This window comes from Corvus moneduloides, chromosome 1 (assembly GCF_009650955.1).
Source record: "Corvus moneduloides isolate bCorMon1 chromosome 1, bCorMon1.pri, whole genome shotgun sequence".
NCBI classification, from domain to species: Eukaryota; Metazoa; Chordata; class Aves; order Passeriformes; family Corvidae; genus Corvus; species Corvus moneduloides.
Window position 1 is genome coordinate 165,630,547 of NC_045476.1, and position 23,526 is coordinate 165,654,072.

The following is a 23,526-nucleotide window of genomic DNA, read 5'->3' on the forward strand; positions in this document are numbered from 1 at the left end:
TGGCCTCTGAAATTCATTTTTAGGATTGGAAATCTGGGTTTAGAGCCCGGTGTGGTTTTAAATGATTTCCCTGGATAAGATCTCCCTAAGGAGTCGGGATGATTCATGCCACAGCCACAGGCCTGGGGAGCTCCTGGCCTGTGGGATAATTTCCCTCGGGAAGGAGAAGGGAGTCAGTGCTCAATTCCCAAGGTCCACGGACAATGTTTGGAGACGTTTGTGTTGCTGCTCTGTCGTTGTTTCATCTTTTATGAGTTGAAAGCTGCAAATCACAGAATCATGGAATGGTTTGAGTTGGAAGGAGCCTTAAAATCCATGTTTTTCAGATGGGAACACCTCCCACTATCCCAGGTTGCTCCAACCTGACTTGGAACAATTCCAGGGATGAGGCAGCCACAGCTTTTCTGGGCAACCTGAGGCAGGTCATTAATTAATGGATTTGTCTTCTCTTAATTGATGCCTTTGACCACGTTAAGGACCCAGCCGGGTTGAGGAGACCAAGCAGGGGTGGAATTCCTGTTCCCAACTCCTGCTCCCGACGCCTGGCACCCAGAAACTGCGGCTGGATGGGAACAGGAATAGCCAGCTCAGCAAGTGCTTTCATGTGGGACATCAGAGGCGGCCTCGGCTCTGCACGTTGAGGGAGGTGCCACCTTCCTGAGGTCCTGGAAGAGGCTCTGATGGAATCTCTGAGCCTGGGAATGGGGTGTCCTTGTGGGGCAGGGGGATCTGGGGGAGGGAGATGGGTTTGGGGTTGTTCACTGCAGGCAGACGTGGAAACACAGAGTCATGGAATCACGGAGTTATGGAATGGTTTGGGTTGGAAGGGGCCTTAAAGGTGATGGAATTCCACCTCCCTGACAAAGGGACACTTTCCCCTATCCCAGGCTGCTCCAAGCCCCGTCCAACCTGGCCTTGGACACTTCCAGGGATGGAGCAGCCACAGCTTCTCTGGGAATTCCATTCCAGTGCCCCACCACCCTCACAAGGGAGGAATTCCTTCCCAATATCCCATCCATCCCTGCCCTCTGGCAGTGGGAAGCCATTCCCTGTGTCCTGTCCCTCCATCCCTTGTCCCCAGTCCCTCTCCAGCTCTCCTGGAGCTCCTTTAGGCCCTGGAAGGGGCTCTGAGGTCTCCCTGGATCCTTCCCTTCTCCAGGCTGGACATTCCCAGCTTCTTTCCAGCCTGGCTCCAGAGCAGAGGGGCTCCAGCCCTCAGAGCATCTCCATGGCCTCCTCTGGACTCGCTCCAGCAGCTCCATGTCCTCTGCTGTTGGACCCCAGAGCTGGAGGCAGAATTCCAGGTGGGGTCTCACCTGAGTGGGGCAGAGGGGCAGAATTCCCACCTTTTTTGCTGCCCACTCTGTGGGATGAGCCCGGCACATGTTGATGGAGCAGGATCCCATTCCCGAAGCAGCGTGAGGGGTTAACAGGGATCAAGGGATGGATTTTAACCTCCCTCGGATTTGCTGCAGGAACAGGGGCGGCATCAGCAGCTCCCTGGGGGAAGGATCATTCCCAAGGTGGGATCAGCAGCTCCCTGGGGGAATTCCTACATCAGATCCGATTCCCCCATCGGATCCAGCATGGACACTGCAGGTGATTTAATCCTTCATGTCCTCCACCCACACATTCCCCGTTCCCAGTGCTTGGGTCTGGCAGGTGTATTATGGGATGCAAAGCCGCTGGATCAGGTGGGAGGAGGGCTGGACTCTCCAATAGAAAGCTTTAATCCCTGGAAATCTGCTGGAGGAAAAGAGGAATTCAGCCCTGGGCTGGGTTTGGCTGATGGACGATTGCGTGTCCTTGAATCTCCAGGAATTCCAGGTCTTGGTCTTTCCAGGGATTTGGATTGAGCGGATCCCAGGTCTTGGAGCTTTAAAAATTAAATTAAAATTGTAAAAATTTGGATGCCACTAGAGGGAGCAGAAATTCCTGCTGACTGGAATTTCCACCTTCATCCCTGGAGGTGACAGGGCTCAGCTAAACCATGGCTGCATCCCACTCTTGATCCTCATATCCTGGCTGGAAAAAAATCCCATTCCCTCATTTTCCCCATCCTGGGAGTGTCCAAGGCCAGGTTGGATGGGACTTGGAGCAACCTGGGATAGTGGAAGATGTGTCTGCCCATGGAAAGGGCTGGAACGGGATGATCGTGAAGGTCACTTCCAACCCAAATCATTCCATGATTCCATGAGTGTTTTCCCAGATCTTGGTTGCATTTCTCGCAGAAGATCCGCAGCTGGAAAGGAGCTCCAGAGGTTTCCAGGTGGAACCTCCCAGTCCAAGTTTCATCTCATGAAGTCTTATTTAAAGATTTCTGGATAAGCTCAGCTTGTCTGATCGGAAAAGGGAATGTGGGATAAGTGGGAAAGTTTTTATTGGAATTCACACCTGGAGCTTCCCTCAAAATTTAGGATTTAGGAACCAGAGCGTCTCCAGGTTTGGTTGGAGATGCTGGAGGCTGCTCCCAATCCATTCCTCACATCCATGGGCATGTTCCATCCCACCCGTGCGGGTCAGGGATGCGTCAGCCCTTGCAATCTACGGGGAATTTGCTGTTGCCAAGCACCTGGATCCCACCGGAATCACCTCACACTTCCATGGTGAGGTGGGATTTGTTCTAATTAGCAGCCGGATCCAGCTCAGGAATCAACCCTGGGATCTCAACAGCAGCTTTGTCCTGGTGGTCTTCCCAGAGGGATTTTCCAGCCTTCCCCTGGAGTTTTCCATGCTTGTCTTAAAATGGTGGCTTTTCTCCGGAGCGTGACTTGACAGCCGTGAAATCTCGGAGCAGGAACGTCAGTCGGATTTTCTGTCAGGTCACTGGGATTTTCCACGCTGTCAGGAAGTGTCTGAGGTTATTGGTCCGTGCAGGGCTTGAAATCCTTGGAGAAGGTGTCAGGCAGGGAGAGAGAAGCCTTTTCCATGGAAAACTCGGCTCTGCTGCTGCTTTTCTAAGGAGGACTTCCAAGTGGAAGCTTGAAGGACAAGGAAGTGGATCTTTGACCATCAGGAGAATTTTCTTTGGACCAAAACACAAGAATCTCGGAATATGATGGGTCTTTACCCAAATCCCATCTGCTGGGAAATTGTGCCCAAGTTATTCCTCAGAATTCCCACTTTTTTTTGCACATCCCAATTCCAAAGGCACCAGGATATCAGAGAAGATAAAATTCAGCATTTAAATCTTCCTGGATGAAGTGTGGCTGAGCTGGAATATCCAAGGAGGATTCCCTTAAAATCCAGTCCCTGGAATACGCCCGCTGGAGCTCTCTGGGATCAAATCCCGCCTGCAAGCAGCAGCCGTTTCCTGACTCCAAAAGATCCCAAAAAAGCAGCATTGTGGAATAAGAGATGACTCAAACCTCTGAAATATCCTGGTTTTGAGCGTCCCACAATTTTTCCTTGGAATTCTCTCCATTTATTTCCTTTCCCAGAAGGCGTTGGGAAGAACCTGCCGTGCCCGGGTTTGGAAAACAGGTGGATCAATGACATAAATCTCCGCAGCATCTGCTGCCCAAGGATTTTCCAGGTCCCTGCAGGGATTCCCAGCCTTCCTTCCAAGACGAGCCTCCGGTGGGAAGAGAAACCCAGGACTTGCTCCGGAAAACCGCACGGAAGGGCAGTGGCGTGGAGTAGATCCTCAAGGCCTTCCTGCCCAATGTCGTGCATCCAGGAGGAGCTTAAGCCTTGGAATTCCAGGTGTTTCTTCACCCAAATGTTGGATTTTCCCGGGTGGGTGACGTCTCCCGGTGTGAGGAAAGAGCTGGGAATGTCCAGCCTGGAGAAGAGAAGGCTCCAGGGAGACTTCAGAGCCCCTTCCAGTGCCTAAAGGGGCTCCAGGAGAGCTGGAGAGGGACTTGGGACAAGGGATGGAGGGACAGGACACAGGGAATGGCTTCCCACTGCCAGAGGGCAGGGATGGATGGGATATTGGGAAGGAATTCTTGGCTGTGAGGGTGGTGAGGGGCTGGACTGGAATTCCCAGAGAAGCTGTGGCTGCTCCATCCCTGGAAGTGTCCCAAGTCAGTTTGGAGCACCCTGGGATAGTGGGAGCTGTCCCTGCCCATGGCAGAGGTTGGAAGCGGATGGGATTTTCCCTTCCAACCCAAACCATGGGTTTGATCATTTGATGAAGTTCTTCCATGAAATTTCCATGATTTGATGAAGTTTTTGCTCCACTATGGGAGGAAAAAAAACAAAAAGGAAGTTTTTAAAGCCTGGAACTCTTGATCCTGTTGAAACTTCTATATGGATCTGGATCAACCCTAAAAACTGCGTCATCCATCCCATCCCTTAAAGACAAAGAGGAATTTCTCCATCTTGCCAATTCCCGGTGTTGTGGGAACCTCATCCCATTCCCAGCCCATGGCATTCCACTGCAAATCCTTCTCTTCCCGATGTTTTATCCACAGAGTGGATGGGTAGAGCAGGAGGTCCCGGCACCGACGTCTCCCTGGCTCCGGTGGCCGGGAAAACCACCATGGGCTCTTCCTGGCCTTGGAGCAGGCTCTGAGGAATCCCAATCCCTGCTGCCAGCCCAGGGGAGGGAATGTTGGAGGAAATTGTTGGAATTCTTGAAACTCAGACTTTTTTTCTCCCTTTTATTTGCTGCCTGTGGCAGAACAGCCTCATCCCTGCTTTTTTCCAGTTCAATCCCCCTGGGACAACTTCCACAAAATCCCAGGTTGCTCCAAGCTCCATCCAACCTGGCCTTGGATACTTCCAAGGATGGAGCAACCACAGCTTCTTTGGGAATTCCTTTCCAGTCTTTGTTTGCTTTGCTCTTTCCCTTCCCATTTTCACCTCTGTCGGACACACCTTGCACAATCCAAGGATTCCTGTCCTCAGGACATGGAATTATCTCCTCTTTCCACCCTTCTGGAATACATGACAAGGAGCTGAATCCATCCCAGCTGAGTTGTCCTGAAGATTTTTTAAATTTAAGGATCACCAGGAAATTTCCCGGCTTCAGACTCTTCCCCTGGTTCCATGAGAGCCTCAATTTCCCAAACCATGAGGCAGGATGTTGGGAAGGCTCCCAAATTCAGTCTTCCAATGGGGTTTTTTTAGTGTTTTATCCCAGGTTTTGACTTATTCCCACCCATTTCACGGCAAAAATCCAGCTCATGCTCCGAGTGACTTTGGATATCCCTGTCCATGGCAGAGGAGTCGGAATTCCGTGGTCTTTGAGGTCCCTTCCAATGATTTGGGTTGCTCCAAACCCCATCCAACCTGGCCTTGGACACTTCCAGGGATGGGGCATTGCCGGAGCATGATGGATGTCTTTGATAGGATCTCCCAGCATTCCCAGATTTATCCAAAGACTTGATTTCCCCCATGGAAGATTTTCCTACTCAACAATTCCTTCAGCTTCAACCTCCTTCCCCTTTTCCCAATACTGGGGGTGCTCCAACAGGTGCCAGGTCTCATCCCACCCATCCGGGTGAGTTTTGCATGGAATTGTTAAGGTTGGAAAAGACTTCCAAGATCCTTGAATCCATTTTCCAGGCTCAACAGCTGCCAGGGGCTCCTTCCTTAAATTCAGTTCTTCACTGTGATCCTTGAGTTTATTGAGGTCATGAAGCTCTTGGCGGATGAACCGTCTGAGGACACACACGGATATTTGGGGATAACCAGCGGAAAACACATTCCCAGCATAAACCAAGCAAGATATAACTCCCCTTCCTCATTCCATCCTCAAATATTTCCCAGAAAAAATGCTCATATCCGGCATTTCTTGCTCCAAGCCCGGCTGGAAATCAGGGGCAAAGCTCTGGCTCCTGGCACTTTTTAATATCCTTTCCTTGAATTCCCCACTTCCCGTTGCGAAACGCGGATTAGACGGATATTTGCCTAATTCCTCCGAGCGTTTGCGTCGGTGGCCGGCCCCGAAATTCCGGTTACATAACTCCAAAGAAAACCATCTTTGAAGTTTTATTGGAAGCAGGGGCTGTAATTAAGAGTATGAAGCCTTGCAGGGCTGTGATTAGAGCCGAGGATTAGGAGCCAGGATTTCATTTCTATTCCTGGCTTTGCCATGGAGCTGAGCTATTTCAGGCCACTCACTTTCCCTGATTTTTGAAAAGCTGTGGAATGGTGCCACTTCCTGTTCCAGGTGGGAAAAAACCCAACTCCTGGATTTATTGATTTTTTTTAAAAATTCATTCGGTTTTGTCGTACTGCCAGAGGTTCCCGAGATAAAGCTGCCAGGAATAAATTTGTGTCCGTGCTGGAGGGTTTGTAATCCGTGGTTTAGGGAAAATTATTAAGGGAAAGTCAATTTTATTAATATAAAATCATCTTGATTAATGGAAAATCACCTTTTTTTTTGGAAAATCACCGTTATTAATAGAAAATCGCCTTTTTCATTGGAAAATCACCTTTATTAATGGAAAATCACCTTTTTTATTGGAAAATCACCTTTTTTATTGGAAAACCACCCTTATTAAAAGAAAATCACCTTTTTCATTGGAAAATCACCTTTATTAATGGAAAATCATCTTTATTAATGGAAAATCACGTTTATTAATGGAAAATCACTTTGGTATTGGAAAATCACCTTTATTCATGGAAAATCACCTTTTTTATTGGAAAATCACACTTATTAATGGAAAACCATCTTTATTAATGGAAAATCACCTTTATTTGTGGAAAATCCCCTTTATTCATGGAAAATCACCTTCAAAGTGTCCCAGAAAGGCTTTGGATGTATCCCTCATCCTTGTGTCCAAGTTGGCACATTGGAATCTAGACAGGGACACGACTTGATGGATAAAAACTGGATCATCCAGCTCGGAGGGTGGTGGTTAAAGGTTCATTCCCAAGCCGACAGTTGGCTCCTCCCAGGCCCATCCCGGCTCCTCTCCCGATCCATATCCTTATCAATAATCTGTGGAGCAGACAGGAGTCACCCCCGTCTCCAGATAAGCTTGAGGGCAGGGCTGGAGCTCAGAGGGATCCTATGGATTGAGAACAGGTTGGGAAGAACTTCCTGAAGCTCAGCAAGGCCAGGTGTAGCCACGAGATGGACAAACTGGTAGCCGCCTGAGGATCCAGGAATCCTGGGAAGTGTTATCCCAAGTGCAGGTGAGCAAGGGAAGTTGGGAACATCTTGGTAGGTCCAGGGAAGATTTAATCCTCGTTTGACCACTACTGGGCAACCTCAGGGAGTTCAGGGTTATTAGAAACCTGAAAAACCTGCAAGAATCCAGTGGGGAATCACCAGGATGGTCAGGCTGGAGCACAGGAGGAGAAGATGATGGAGCTGGGCTGGCTTTGCCTGGAGCAGGATTTTGGGAGACCTCAGGACACTTTTCCAAAACCAAAGCCGGGTTTCCCGACCAGGCAAATTTTTAGTTAGAACTGGTTTTGCTTCTTGTGACCAGCTCTGTGTGGTTTTATCCATCGGGATTTCTGGGATGCAACCCAGTGCTTGTAGCCCCGTGTTTGCGGAAGCACTTGATGCCCACTTGGGAAATTCATTTGGGTTGAGCTTTCCAGATTATCCCAGTTGTTCCAGGTTGGCCAAGACCTGTTTGGGTGGGAATGTCCAGCTTGAGGACACAAACTGGGTCAAGGTGGACACTGCAGGAAGGACCTTAAACATGGAATGGTTTGGGTTGGAAGGGACCTCAAAACCATCCAGTTCCACCCCCTTTCCATGGGCAGGGCCACGTTCCACTATCCCAGGTTGCTCCAAGCCCCATCCAACCCAGCCTTGACTATTCCATGGATGGAGCATCCACAGATTCTCCTGTGCCGGTGTTTCACCACCTTCATTGTAAAATTCCTCCTTTAATCCAATGGATCTGTTAGTCAAGCAAAATCCATAAGGATTTGGCTTAAAAACCTTGGAAAAACAGCTGGAGGGGGGCAGACAAAGGGCTGGGGCCACGCTCCGTCGCATCCCTGCCTGTGGGAAGCTGGAATAGCAGGAATCCAGCAGTGCTGCTGTTTAAATATTAACGAGGAATTAACTGGGAATCCTGCTCCCGGCTCTCCGGCCAGTTCCACGCCCGCAGCTTCCAGAGGCTGCTCATTAACGCTGAAACCTCAGCCGGTGGCTTTTAATGATTCCCAAAAGCTCGTCTCATCCCGGGAAAGCGAGCGCAGCCAGCTCAGCCACCTCTGGTAATGTGCGACCACCGCTCCGTCCTCCCGTGGATCCCTGTGGAGATTCCCTGCCCGGCTCCCACCACACTGCCTCCAGTCCAAATCTTTGGGATGGATTCACTCATCCATCAACTCTGTCTGCACAGAAACCTCGTCAGAGATGGTCCGGAGGAGGCCTGGACTTGCTCTGGACAGGGATAATTAACGCTGATGTGAAACGGAACAGCGGGACAAAGCATGGATGGAAACCAAGCCATGGCTCTGATGGATTTGGAAGATCTTGGAACTCCCAAAAGCTCCAAGAAAAACCACCTGTCCTTGGGCTCGGCCGAAATAAGGGATGGAGGAGCATGCGGAACTTGATCCTGGCACCTGGAACAGAAACCTGGGATCTGGAGGAGTGGGAATTCCCTTCTGGAGAGGTGTGGACCTCGCTGATGACAGTGGGGGGAGCTGTTGGTCCATCCCACAAGGCCACAGGGAATTCCTGTGTCTCTTGGGTTTCATGGTCCTGTTTTGGCCATGTCCTGCTTCCAGGGGAGTTTTTAGAAGGAAAAACCAATATTCCCACCAGACTTTTCCCCTGGGATGCTGCTGGATGGGATGGGGGGGGGGCTGCTGGGAAGCAGATCCGCAGGGAAGGACTTTAAACAGCTCCTGAACTCTCCTGGAATCCTGGAATGGTTGGGAAAGGACCTTAAAGCCCATCCAGTTCCATGGGCAGGGACACCTCCCACTATCCCAGGTTGCTCCAATCCCTGTCCAACCTGACCTTGGACACTTCCAGGGATGGATCTAGGATCCATTTGAATTCCACCGTGGATCTGGGTACAGCACCGGGATCAGAGGTGATGCCTTTCTCTTGGGAATATTGGAGGACAAGAAGGAAATCCATTCACATGCACTGGAGAGGAAAAAGGGATTAAGCAATTCCACACAGTCATAATTCCAGGGCTAAATCCCATTAAAATTAGCTTTGACAGAAGCTTAATTTTATTGCGTCTTGCTCGACTAAAATTTTTGAGCTTTATCCTATTAGGAAGATTTGTTTCTTTTCCCTCTTTTTTTCTCCCGAAACCAACATGGGATCCGAATTTTATTAATGTGGGAGTCTTAATGTGGATACAGGGCGGGGGTTTTAAGGCCCTTTTTTTTGTAAACTGCTCGGAGTTGAGTTTTTTCTCCAGATGTTTTCTGATTATTTGCTCCGTGTTTTCCAAACGGGACCAATTCTGAGCACATTCCCACCAGGAATGGCTGTTAAGGCAAAAATAAACCTTTTTCTGTGCTCATTGGCAGCGGAGATGGATAATATTGGAAAGACAATGATCAATACCTGGTTTTGTGCTGTTTTTTGGGAAGTGTTGGAGGGTCTTGGCATGGATTCACGGCCGTTGGAAAAGCATGGAGCCAAAAACATGGATCAAGAGTGGGTTTGATCCTACAGGAAAAGCTTTGAGTCCTTCTTGAATCCCACAAAATCCTTCTTGGACTCCAAGTCCACGTTGAATTCCCAAGTCTTCATTGAACCCCAGCAAGTCCAAAAATCAGCTTGGAAATTCCATCCTGCGCTCCCAGATGGTTTTTTCCCATGTTTTTCCAAGTATGGTGTCTCTTGGGAGTGGGTTGGTGTGATCTTCTCCATCTTCCGGGAACAAGAGCTCTGCGGGCTCAGATTTAGATGAAAATGTGGCAAAAAGGGTTTTTTGGGGGATTTGCCTCTTCCCACTTTGGCTCTGACCATCCAAGGTTGTTGAGGAGCAGGAGCGGCATCAAGGCACTCGGAAAGGACCATGGGTGGGATGGAGTCGGGAGATGTTTGGGATCTGCTCAGATGTTTTAAGGGAAAATATGATCTTTGAAGGGTTGGACAATGGGGCCTTGATCATCATCTGGCCACCAACTCAATCAATGACTCCAAGCTCAAGCAGGTCCCAGGAGCAGATCCAGGACAGGTGGAGCCCATCCCGATGGGATTCATCTCCATTCATCCTAAAGGAGACATTGACGTTGCCCTTGATAACCCCCATTCACCATTCCTGTTTTCCAGTTCATCGCCTTCCGGAGTGTTTGAGAAGGAATACGACATTTATCGGGATTACAGCACGGAAGGACAACTCCTCCACTACAGGTAGCCGGAATTTCCCTCCGAGATTGGGGTTGGGATGGGTGGCGGCATGGGATAGTGGGGCCGTGAATGACACTGATGTTTTATTCCCACTCTTCCAGTCCTTCTCCTCATCCCTTCCCTTCCTGTGTTGCCTTCAGGTCCTTGTGGAACTCCAGAAGTCCTCAATGAACCCCGAAAATCCTTAAGGAACCCCAAAAATCCTTCTTGATCCCTACCAAGTCCTTCTTGGACCCCAAATCCTCACTGAACCCCCAAAATCCTCATTGAACCCCATCAACTCCCTTGTTGAGCCCCAAAAATCCTTACTGAACCCCAAAATCCTCATTGAATCCCAAAAGTCCTTCTCCAAAAACCCCCCAAGTCCTTGTTAGACCCCACCAAGTCCTTCTAGAATCCCTCAAGTCCTCATTGAACCCCAAAAGTCCCTGTTGGACCCCAAAAGTCCTCGTTGCACCCCACCAAGTCCTTGTTAAACCCCAAAAATCCAAGCTGAGGGTAAGACCAGATTTTGGGGATTTATGGAGTCACTCCCTGCCTGGTTGCTCCAGGTTTTGGTAAACCCCCAATTCCTGGTTTTTTTCTGGAGTTGGGGGTGAGTTGAAGCACTTCCAGCTCTTCCATTGCTTTCCATGCTGGAAATGCTGACCGGGAAGGGCACGATGCTCCTCATCTCTTTTCCTGGCACGTTTTCCACACATTCCTGTGTTTTTTCTGGAGTTGGGGGTGAGTTGAGGCACCTCCAGCTCTTCCATTGCTTTCCATGCTGGAAATGCTGACCGGGAAGGGCACGATGCTCCTCATCCCTTTTCCTGGCACGTTTTCCACACATTCCTGTGTTTTTTCTGGAATTGGGGGTGAGTTGAAGCACTTCCAGCTCTTCCATTGCTTTCCATGCTGGAAATGCTGACCGGGAAGGGCACGATGCTCCTCATCCCTTTTCCTGGCACGTTTTCCACACATTCCTGTGTTTTTTCTGGAATTGGGGGTGAGTTGAAGCACTTCCAGCTCTTCCATTGCTTTCCATGCTGGAAATGCTGACTGGGAAGGGCACGATGCTCCTCATCCCTTTTCCTGGCATGTTTTCCTGCTGTTCCAAGCTGGCGAGTGCCGTGATCTCCATCCCAATCCAAGACACTTGTGGGTGGAAAATCCCCTAGCGGCGCTGGCCACGTTCCATCCCGCCTTTCCCTGTAATTCACTGCTGCCGAGTGACCTCCCGGGAGCACCGGAATTAACTGCTACTTAAGGAAGAGAGGGAAAAAATCCGAGCTTTCCAAGAGGGAGAACCAACAGGGCAATGGGATCGGGTTTTTATCCTCACCAGCCAAACGCTCTCCTTGAGCGCGGAGAGAATCCATGGACAACCTGATCCCACCCGTGAGCTGGGTGGATGCAATTCCCAGGAAGTGAGGAAGAGTGGGAAGGAGCATGATTTGGGAAGCGTGGAGCTGTTTGGTTGGGAAACAGGGATTTCAGGGGCCTCCTGTTTGGCATCGGATTAGCAGTGGGAGCCGAGCCAGAATCTGGTGGGATTTGCCGGTGATGGGGACAGGAACACTGCGGATTTGGGCGGGTGGCCGTGGCCACCCAGGCAATTAAAAGCTTCGGTGTCACCACACACGTGAGCTCAGCTGTGCCGCAGGAGATGCCTCCGTCTTCCCAATCCCATAAAAACCCACGGAGCAGCCCTTGCCGCCCTTCCCCCAGCCGCCGCCAGCCAAGGAGCTAATTAGCAGCTTTGCTTAATTAGCTGTGAGTGGACTTCCTTCTGGAAGAACGAGTCTCACAGAGCCGGCAGAGCTCCACAGGGTGGGATTTTGGTTTAACCCCGTGAGTGCCAGGAGCTGGAATCGGAGCTCATGATGAATTCCTGTTAATGGGATTCATGATAAGGGGGAAAATGAATCATGGAATCACGGAATGGTTTGGGTGGGAAGGGACCTTAAAGATCATCCAGTCCCACCCTCTGCCATGGGCAGGGACACCTTCCACTACCCCAGGTTGCTCCAAGCCCTGTCCAACCTGGCACTGGACACTTCCAGGGATAGGAAGGGTGGTGCTCCAGGACCTTTGGACAGGGACTGGGGGGTCTCTGGTTGTCCCACGGGCTTATGCCAACATGGAGATGGCAAATTTGGAGCAGGATGGAATCCAAAGACTCCACATGAAGTAGGATGAGCCATCAAACACTTCCACTGGAGCTGCCAAAGCTCCCTCAGATCCATCCACTTCCAAACGCCATTCATTAAATGATCCTGAAGGTCCCAGGATCAGCTGGAAAATCAGGTCTGCAACCCAACAGCCTTCTCAGGCCATTCCAACCCTCTTTTCCCCAAGTCTGGCATTAATTCCAGAGGTTTTCCTCTGGAAAATGGCAGAGGGATCCAGGACTGAGTCCCACAACACCTCCACAGTTCTCTGGTGGATGGGAAAGCTTGGTGAGACCCAGGTCGTGGTTCCGGCCTTCTTCCATCCCCTCTGGCCGGGAAAGGAGAAACTGGAGAACTCCCAGATGTTGGGACAGAGTGTGGGATTTTTGTGAAGAGAAGACAGATCTTGATTGAGAAATCCCATGGGATTCAGCTGGGAGAACACCCTCATCCATGGAATCATCATCACCTCCAAGTGCAGCTCTGGGGTTCAGCCACTGGGATTACCCCAGGAGCTGCAGCAACATCCTCGGGAGCAGGGAAAGATTTTTCTGCTTCCTTGACAGCCCTGGCTCGGAGCTCCCGGCCAACAATTCCTCTGGGAGATTTTTCCAACGTAATGAAATTAGTGGGTGTCATTAAGAGGATGACGTCATGCGTCATGCTCCATCTGCCTGGAAGGCTTTTGTCGGGAAGCCCTGGAATCCCAAATCCAGTCATTCAGTCAATTACGATGCCTGCCCTTAACCCTTTCCCTCTTCATTCCCTCTGGATTTGTGGTCCCTGGAGCTGCTTCGCATCCTCATTCTCTTGAGGGACTTGAACTCTTCGCTAATCCAAAATCAATCTTCCCATCAGGAAATCTGCTTGTTTATGGGAGAAATCCCAAATTTCTGTCTTCATCCCATGGTCGTGTTGGCCAGTCAATGGATGGAAGGTCCAAGGCTGCTCGAGCTGGACTTAAGACCAAAAATCTTCAACATCAAGGACCATCTTCTCCTTTTCTCCTCCCAGACAGCAGCAATGGCACCAAAGTGCTCCAAAGCTGTGGTGAAATCCCTCATTCCAGGCTTTGGAGCTGGAGAAGGTGCCTTGTTGTGTTCCAGCTCTTTGGCAGAGAGCTGGGATGTCCAATCCATCAGCAGGGAGAATCCCAGTTCTTCCATGGGTGTTTTAGGAGAGCAGGAGCGCAGCTGCTTCACCTGCATGGGATCCTTGACATGGTTTTCCTCAATTTCTCCTTGACCTCCACATCCAGGAATGTTTAAAGAGGTCTTTGAGCTTCTCGTGGTCAACAGGAATTACATCCTAGCAAGAAATTAGGGAAATAGGGAGAGAATTTGGGTTGGCGCCCAAAAATCCTGGCACCACCTTTCGGAGCTCCACAGAACCTTGCGTGAAGGCACCTGAGGTGGTTTCAGAGGTGGGTTTGTGTCTGCCAGGGTTTAGGAGGTGGTCGTGGTGGTGGGACCACCACTGTTTTGGGACACAGCTGTAATTTTCCAAAAATTTGTCATTTTCCAGCTGTCTTCACCTCTTGGCTCTCATGAGGGTCACTGGATTCATCCTTCATGGTTGGAGGGAGGTTCAGTGTCCAAATGGTTCAGTGTCCAAATCCTGCCCTGGCCACGTTCAGCCCTTCTCCATCTGGATTTGTTGTCCTAGTGCCACATGGATGCAGGGAATGGGTGTAATTTGGCCAAGAGGTGTGTGAATCCAGGCCCAAAATTCAGGAAGAGACTTCCGGGAGCTTTGGAGAAGCCTGGGAAGGAGGTGAGGAACCACCACGCCAGATTTTGAGCGCGGTTCCGACCGAGAGTTAATAAATGTGACCATTCCTAATTTTTAGAGGTCAGTCTGTTCCCTGGTTCCCTTGGAAGTGAGGAGGAGGAGCAGAACTGACACCAGTGATTCCCTGGGATGAAAATCCCATCTTTTGGAAGAAAAGTGATGAGGGTCGATGGCTGTTCTTGGGGGTATCGCAGTGGTGGGACCTCCTGGGCTGGGCCCTCCGCCCAAGCCCCATCCAACCTGGCCTTGGACACTTCCAGGATGGAGCAGCCACAGATCCTCTGGGAATTCCATTCCAGCCCCTCACCACCCTCCCAGGGAGGAATTCCTTCCCAATATCCCACCTAACCCTGCCCTCCGGCAGCGGGAAGCCATTCCCTGTGTCCTGTCAGGGATGAACGATTCAGGCTGGAGATTCCAAGAGGATGAAAGGCTTTGGCGTAGGGAATGCACTCCGGGGAATGTGAAATCCACTCGGAACAGGCAAGAGCTGAAAAATCACCATTTTTGGAACTCTTTGTCTCACTCCCGGAGCCAGCGGGAGCAGATTCCCTATTGATCGGCTATTTTGGGAAATGTCATTTCTGGTCTCTTTGTACTTCCCAGCTGATTCCTCATAACGATAAAGGCTCTTCTGTGCTCTTTCCCAGCATTCCCTCCTCCTTCTCCAATCTGGAAAGATCTCCTCTTGTTTTCGGTGACATTTGGATTTCAGGAAAGAGGCTGTTTCTGGGGGATTGTTTTAATTGGGATGAGCAGCCCCGATTGGCTCCTGGGAATGTGGTGTCCCTGCGGGCCTCCGTGTCCTCCATGCCCGGCTCGGCTGCCAGGATGGGTTGTGTTGGTCTTTTGCTTCCTCCTGGTGGGTTCCTGATGGGATTGATCCCAGAGGGGCTCACTGGAGAACCCCCGGCCATCATGGATGTCCCAAACCAAGAGGACACAGTGCGTGCTGTGGCCTGGGGAAGGTCCACCTCAAGTTGACCTTTAGCAAGGTCAACTTGACCTTCAGCCAAGTGACTCATCAGGAACCGTCGTCCGAGTTCATTTTGGTGTTACCTCATTTTTTACATCCTACAAAATCATTTGGTTATGGATTCACGGCCTCCAATGTGCCAACCCAACCATCCCACCACGCGATGTTCAAACAGCTGCCAGAAAACGGCAAAAATCCATCTTCCCGGCCCTGCTTCTCCTAAAAAAAGTGGGAAGGGGATGGCGAGGGATGGGATGGGTCGTTACCTCCTTCTTGTCTTGATCAACTTCCACGGATGTTAATTAGAGCCAATGCCACCGGAGCAGCAGAACGTGGGAGATGTCTCGGAGATATTCGGTGTTGAGGGTTTGGAGCTACGAGTGATCCCATAGCACCATCCGGAGACAATCCCTGAGAGTTTCATCTTTTCCTGTTGGAAAAATAATAGGATTTTTTTTTTTAATGGTATTTTGATGGGCATAATCCTATGGGAATATTTTAGTTGGAGAATGGAATTGTGTGCGGAGAGCTTCAGGAGATCTTGGACATCCATCAAACCAAGCTTTGATGTCAACAGGGATTGGCTAAAAGCTGGCATTCAGCATTCCCATCACTCCAAAATTCCCCCAGAAAGACCAAACCGGATTTCCCTCCACCCCAGATATCCCACGGATCGTGGTGTATCCATCAAATCATCCTCGTGGTCCCATCACGGGTGTTCAGCAGGAGACAAAGGGAGTTGGGATCTCATCCCGTTGGTGGGAATGCTGCACCTTCTCCATGGTTCTTCCATGGACAAAGAGCTGGATCATCCTGGGAAAAGTTTGGAGGGTTTTGGAACGCCCATCTGGAGCTGCCAGGCCCTCGTTGTCCCACCGGGAGCAGAATGGGATGTCCATGGATACGGATGAATCCATCTCCTCCTGATCCCAACAACCTCTTCCAACTCCACTTCCTGATGGTTTTCCCATCAGAGAGACCCATCAGCCCATCCCAACCAAGAAGGAGAGAAGGAGACCCTCAGGTGCTTGGAAAACTTGATCCCAGCGTTCACCCTCTTCCCGAATTTACATTTCACTGCCCACATTCCAGATTTCACCTCACTCATTCTGGTTTTCCTAGGAATCAGCTTCAACCAATCAAAAAGCTTCCTAAAAAAAAGAATTCCAAGGAGGAAGTGACACTTCCAGGCTCCTAAAAATGGGAAGAGGGATTGGAAGTGTGGAAGAAGGGTTGGAGAGGTCATGGTGGGGTTGTGAGAACCCCACATCCCACAAAAGCTGAGAAACGAGGGCTTGAGCAGGAATTTAAAATTCCAGGTGCAGTCCAAACCCTGGGATATTGATATACACGGAATTCCATAGAATTCCATGTGAATTTTTGGGAACAGCACTACTTGCAGATGAAGAGCAGCAAAACCTTAAGGACGGAGGATTTTAGGATTTTATCCTGTTTTCCTATCACTTAATTTAGTTATAAATTAGCATAAAATATGAGTTTTCCATGATTATAGGGGCTGGATTTCTGTCCTAAGGACACGAACCCAGCCAGAAAATTCCAGATGGATCATGGGAGGCTTCAGGTAGAAGCCTGGACGTCTTCAGGCTCTGCTGCTCACCTTTCCCTGCATTTTTCACGGAGATATTTGTGCTGCCGGAGCGGCGCCGGGCACCGTGCCAGGCACAGGGAGGTTTTTCCGCCGCCGGCTCATCCCTGACCCTGGACTTCCCAGCGGGATGCGCTCGGAGCAGGCTGTGCCGGCGGTGCCCAGCTGGGAGGGAAGGGGGGCCGGGCTGCTTCCCTCATTCCCATCCCAGTTTAGCCCTGGAAAAGGGGATCTTAAGCTCAGGTGGAAGGTGGTGGGAGAAGATGCTCCCAAATCCCGCAGCCGGGGGAGGAAGGTGAGGAAGAGCGAGGGCACGGTGGGAATTTGGGATGGCACAGGGAGCCAGGTTGGTGCGGGGTGCCCGGGGATCCTTTGCTTTTCCCGTGCCGGCAAATCCCGACGCGTTCCATCGGAAAACAATATTTGAATTAATCATTCGAATCAAGGAGGGGGAAATCCACTTAATCCCTGCTCTAAATTTTAATCTTCACCTGCAAAGTCTAAACAACACCGGGACAGAGGAAGAGATCTTGGAAAAATGCATGGTTTTGGGAATATTCTTGTTTTAAACCTCCTTCGGAGAAGCGTCGCCACGTCATTCCATTAAAAACCAGGAAAACGCTGTTAGAATAATTCCACTTAAGCCCACCCATGATTTATTCCCTTAGTCCCACCTTGATGGAGTGGAGCTGCCCCTTGACTCCGTTAAAAGCGTCAGGAATGTAAAAATCCATCATTTTGGTTGTTTTAATGGGTTTTTAAGGTATTTTGAGCTGTGGATGGTTGGAATTCTGGCTGGCATGAATAATGATATGTAAATGAGGGGAGGGGGGCGCTTTTACCTGCAGGTGTGGGGTGGGGGTGGCTGTGTCTCTCCAGAAAAAACAACTGGAAGCAAAGGAATTCCTGGATGAGGGAGCGCGCGGAACCCGGAGATTTCTCCACTCCCCTCCATCGTTGACTTCTCGAAGGTTGGAAGAAGATCAAGGAGGAGGCTTTGGAGCAGGGAAGGAGATTTAAGAGAACACGGAAAAATCCTCCCCTAAAGCAGATGGAAATTATGTGGAAGTTATGCAAATTCCCAAAGAAATTTGATTTCTCTGATAGGAGATTCAGAGGGATTTGGGAAGCGGTTTGTCATGGAAATGTACAGAGTCAGTAGAATCTTCCCCACACGGAGAAAACAGCAGGGAGAACCCAGTGCCAAGCCAGAAATAACAGGAATACTTGGAATTTCTGCCGGATGCCCCATGCCAGGAAGGCGGCCGGGACTCGTTCTCCACTCCGGCATCCCTTGAATTTCTTGGAGCGGCCGCAGCGCTCGTGGGCAGCGATTTAAGCACAAAAAGGGCTTTTTTGGGATTCCTTTTGCAGGCAGAAAATTCCATTTATTCCATGGCAGAGGTTTTTTTTTGTGGGGTTTAGCCATAATCCAGGGCAGCACGATGGAGCTTTCAGGAATATTGCTTCCTGTTATTTAATATTTGGATTGAAAGCTCGGCCCTGACGAGGTGATTTGACAGCAACGCCGCTGCTCCATTGAGGATTTTTATTCGGATCCACTGCTGCCAGATGCTGTGGGCTGGAATATTAATGCCAGCTGCAAAGCTGGGAATTAAGCGGTGGTTTCACCTGGTTTGAGTTAAAACACCTGGATTTAGGAGGGATTCGTGTTCGGGTGGGGGTGGGGAAAGAGTGAAAACGTGGATTTCTGCAGGGCACTTCCAGATCATCTCATTCCAACCCCTTTCCATGAGCAGGGACATCTTCCACTATCCCAGGTTGCTCCAATCCGGATTTGGACACTTCCAAGGATGGAGCAGCCACAGATTGTCTGGGAATTCCATTTCAGCCACCTCACCACTCTCACAGCCAAGAATTCCTTCCCAATATCCCATCCATCCCTGCCCTCTGGCAGTGGGAAGCCATTCCCTGTGTCCTGTCCCTCCATCCCTTGTCCAAAATCCCTCTCCAGCTCTCCTGGAGCCCCTTTAGGCACTGGAAGAGGCTCTGAGGTCTCCCTGGATCCTTCCCTTCTCCAGGCTGGACATTTCCAGCTCTCCCAGCCTCTCTCCAAACCTCGGAGCATCTCCACGTCCTCTTCTGGACTCACTCCAGCAGCTCCACATCCTTCTGCTCTTGGATCCCAGAGCTGGATGTGCAAAGCTTTTCCCCCTTGGACACAGATAAAGCTTGAATTCCTTGTCCGCGGGCAATAAAAAAAGTGGGAAAAGGAGAATCAAGAAGCAGAGGGTTAACGAGGATGTGGCTCGGGAGCAGAGCTTGGATCCATGCAGATGATGTGATCCATCTCTCCATGGCTTCCAAGACCATCTCCCAAGGGTCGGGAACGTTGTTTGCAGATGGTGAAGAAACCCAAAGGCAGAATTCCCGGCACGAGCGGCTCTGGGTGGGATGTGCTGCCTGGATCTGCTGGGAATCCTCTGTGGCTCTTCTCTTGTCTTTCCTCACAATTTTTGGGATGTGTGTATAAAAGTCAGGTTATTAATGAGGATTAAAGACATCCAGGTCTTCCAGAAGAAACAGGGAATGATCCAAGGTCCTTGTGCATAATTTGGGCAGGAAAAGCAGATTTTTCAGGAGCTGAGCAAGGTTGGAAGGGGCTTGGAGCAACCTGGGATAGTGGAAAATGTCCCAGCCCGTGGCAGAGGGGTGGAACTGGATGAGGTTTAAAGCCCCTTCCAACCCAAACCATTCCATGAATCCATGATTTTGTGGTTGTGGAGGGAATTTTGAGGGTCTGGAAGGGCTCCATGAGGGGTTGAGATTCATCAAACTGGGGTGGAGGAATCCAAACTCATCCAGGTCTTCGACAGCAGGAAGTTCGCAGGAGGCTCAAGTCCCCAGGAGCTCCACAGGAGCTTCTAAAGGTGAAAAAGGAAGGAATAAATTATTCCCAAACCCCTTAGAGCAAGGACAAAGTCATGGATAAACAAGGAGCACAGTCCTGAGGCTTTTTGTGGGAATTTTTCCCTCCAAACTCAGTGATTGAACTCGTTCCACCTTTTCCTGGAGGACAGAAGGGACAAATGGCTGGGAATAAATGAGAGTTGGAGAGGGATGAACCGGGAGAGCAGACGGTGCCTCCGGCATCTTCTGTTCCAGCGTGGGATTGGTGACAGGATGTGCCTCTCCCTGTGCCTTGGGAACAGCCAATTCCAGCTCAGATCCCTCCTGTGAGCCAGGCAGCTCCGAAAAATCCATCTTTGCTCTTCCTCCTGAGTGTCCCCTGCCCCGATGGCCTTTCCCAAGGACTTGGAACAGGGAGAGAGCAGATGAAAATCCACTGTGCCAGGGAAGAATTCCTCATGGGAGAATTTCTTCCCAGTATCCAATCCCATGGGCAGGGACAACTTCCACCGTCCCAGGTTGCTCCAAGCCCTGTCCAGCCTGGCCTCGGACACTTCCAGGGATGGGGCAGCCACAGCTTCTCTGGGAATTCCAGTCCAGCCCCTCACCACCCTCACAGCTGAGAATTCCTTCCCATTATCCCATCCAATCCTGCCCCCTGGCAGTGGGAAGCTATTCCCTGTGTCCTGTCACTCCTAGTCCAATATCCAATCCCATCCAATTCCTCACATCTCCATCTCTCCACTCTTGGGGTGCTTGGGAATCTCCATCCTCCAGGCTCCACAGTGGTTTGGGAGGTTTGGGACCAGCCAAACCATTCCGGGGATGGAATTCTGACCTCCCCCCTGTGATGTTTCTCCCTGCAGGACCTCATCCCTCCGATGGAACGCCGGCACCAAGGAGCGGATGCTGATCAAGGTGACGGATCGGGAGCCCAGCTTCCTCCTCCACCAAGGCAACGGCTACGCCCCCGAAAACCAACCGGGCTCCCGCTCCCGCCGACCCTCGGGCGGCCAACAGTCGCCCAACCTCCAAACCTTCTCCTCCGATGCCGACAACTCCGTGTTTTTCCCGGAGAGGAAGCAGTCGCCCTTCCTGAAGAGGGCTGAGCACGTGGGCAGCTGCTCACCGCTGCTGGGCCGGGGCGATTCCTTCTGCTCGCCGCTCCAAGCGCAGCACCGCAAACATTCCAGCGAATCCCAGCCCTCGTCACCCCGCTACGCCTACGAGCCCCCGCTCTACGAGGAGCCCCCCATGGAATACCAGGCTCCCATCTATGACGAGCCCCCCGTGGACATGCAGTACGAAGCCAGCGGGAGCTACAAAGCCGGATCTCCGCAGAAATCGCCCATCCGAAAGCCTCACCCTTTCCTTCAGTCACCCAAGCAAGGCTCCAACTCGCCGTACCAGCAGTTGGTGCTCACCAAGCAGAAGTGTCCCGACCGCTTCATGAGCCTGGAATACAGCCCCGCCGGCAAGGAATACGTCAGGCAATTGGTCTACGTGGAGCAGTCGGGTTCCAGCCCTAAAATGAAGACGGGCTTGAGGCACAAATATTCCCCCAATCCCATCGGCGGCTCCTACTCGCTGCAGCACAGCCCCTGCCTGGTGCGGGATCAACGCCTGGAGATCAAATCGGGCGACTACAGCAGCATGGAGGGACCTGACTTCTGTCCCGGCCCGACGGGGGCCCAGGTGGCCCAGGGCGAGGACTCCATGTCATGGTCCAGCCAGCAGGACACCTTGTCCTCCACCGGTTACTCGCCCTCCACCAGGAAGAGGAAAAGCCGGAAGCCTTCGGTGACCCACGACCCCAACGCCTCCTCCACGGACGGCTCTGGGGACCGGGAGGTGTTGGGCGAGCTGGGTGAGGAACGAGCCACGCCAGGACCCAACAGGTCCCCAATGAACCGGACGGAGAGCAAGGCGGTGGAGGCGGAGGCGGCGCGGGGCTTCCCGGAGCCTTTCCTGGCGCAGGCGCGCCTGGCTTGGGAAGCGCAGCAGGCCCACTACCACATGAAGCAACGGAGCAGTTGGGATTCCCAAAAGGACGGTTCGGGCTACGAGAGCGACGGCGCCCTCCCGCTGCCCATGCCAGGCCCGGTGGTGCGAGCCTTCAGCGAGGACGAGGCGTTGGCGCAGCAGGAGAACAAGCACTGGAAGAGGAACACCTTCGAGAAGCTGGGCTTCCCCCAGATCCTGCTGGAGAAGAGCGTCTCCGTCCAGACCAACCTGGCCTCCCCCGAGCCCTACCTGCATCCATCTCAGGTAATGCCCTTGGGAATATCCTTGGGTTTGGGGGTTTCCCCTGTGGCCCGTGAGGTCAATTCTGGTTAAAGCTTCTCCTCCTTCAGTGTAGATCCAGCGGGATGGTCCCGGGGCCGATCCCACACCAGGATTGGGCATGGGCACCTCGGTGCCATGGCAGTCTCAGCTCTGTGCTGTGGCTTCTTCTGCCTTGGTGGGTGGCAGATCCTGGATCCACCCAGTTCCCAGGGGATTCCTGAGTGCCCATCCCTGGTTGATCCCTCAAAGAAGTTGGTCCTTGGCAAGGTGGTCCCTCAAAACCTTGAGATGAAAGAGCCACCAGTTTTCCAGGATTTTCTTCCCAGGGTTGTGAGCTGCCTGTTGCCTCCCTGGAACTGAGCTGTCCCATTCCTGGAGATCCCTCCTGCCCCAAACTCCCATTCCAGAGGAGGCCCTGGGGCTCTGACCTGGAATTGCTGGAGCTGGTGCATCCCATGTGCCTAGATTCCAGCCCATCAGATGTTTCCCTGGTTTTTTGGATGTCCTCCATCAGCTTCTGGACGTCCTCCATCAGTCCGTTCCCCTCCAGGGAAAGGCTGGAAAAGGCTGAGAAAAGCAGGGAAAGGCTATCAGGGCTTTTAAAGAAACGGGTGATGATGCCACGTGTGGGGATAAATCCCACCTGGAAAACTGCCTGGAAGATGGAACTTGGCATCAGCAAGACCCCTGGACATGGACCTGGGAAACAGCAAATCATCTGGAAAATGCCTTTTTTGCCCATGGGAACGTGGAAGGAAACCCGTGGAGCGTCACATCCAAAGGCAGCGGAAGAGAATTCCCAAGGTGCAGTTGTCCCCAAAGACTTGGTGCTGCACGAGGAGGTCCAAACCCAAAACTGGAGAGCTCCAGGTCCCCTTTGGATGCTCACATTGGCCAGGAGGGAAAGCAGCCATCATTAGTGATCCTACACCTTCTGCATGGAGCTTGGGATGTGGTGGGAATCTTCTCCACTTCCCAGAGTTTTCTGTCTGGGTGGCCCCATCTGTTGTCCTCGAGCTCAGGGACACCACGGTGGTGGGACACTGGCACCAGTTTCCCAGAGAAGCTGCGGCTGCCCCATCCCTGAAGTGTCCAAGGTCAGGTTGGACGGGGTTTGGAGCAACCTGGGACAGTGGAAGGTGTCCCTGGCCGTTGGAATGGGATGATCTTGAAGGTCCCTTCCAACCCAAACCCTTCCATGGTCATGGCTGTGGTTGCCACCAATGGAGTGTCCCCACATTGAGGTGTATCCAAGCCCTATCCACATGGCTCCAAGACCTTCTCCCTTGAAGATTCCCTAATTCCTGAGGTGACAATGGTCACCCCATGGGACAGGCAGGAGGTCACGGCCATTTTCCATTGACGCCCGATGGTTTATCCGCTTCTTGTAGGCCAGGGCATCCCCCAAGTTCATTTAGGTGCTAATTAGGGTTAATAAGGGCTGAAGTTAATTTCCTGTTGGCTCTGGCAGCAGGGGATCCATCACATTTCGCTTCCAGTGTCACTCCCTGGCCTGACCATCTGTCCTTGGCTGGAGAAGGTTGATGTCCCCATCCAACGTGGTCCTTTCCTTCTCTCTGGGTGTTCTTGGTGTACA

At 51.5% G+C, this 23,526-nt stretch overlaps 1 protein-coding gene across 5 annotated transcripts in view; it reads left to right on the forward strand.

The window, feature by feature from the left end:
- The window catches only part of ARHGAP39 (Rho GTPase activating protein 39), a 106,526-nt gene that overhangs the window by 68,474 nt on the left and 14,526 nt on the right, over window positions 1-23,526 (forward strand). For all 5 annotated transcript variants that reach the window (XM_032092630.1, XM_032092611.1, XM_032092620.1 and 2 more), the window contains exons 3-4: window positions 10,169-10,249; window positions 20,510-21,911. In XM_032092630.1, coding sequence (XP_031948521.1) covers window positions 10,169-10,249; window positions 20,510-21,911 — 1,483 coding nt within the window. The remainder of the gene's footprint in view (window positions 1-10,168; window positions 10,250-20,509; window positions 21,912-23,526) is intronic.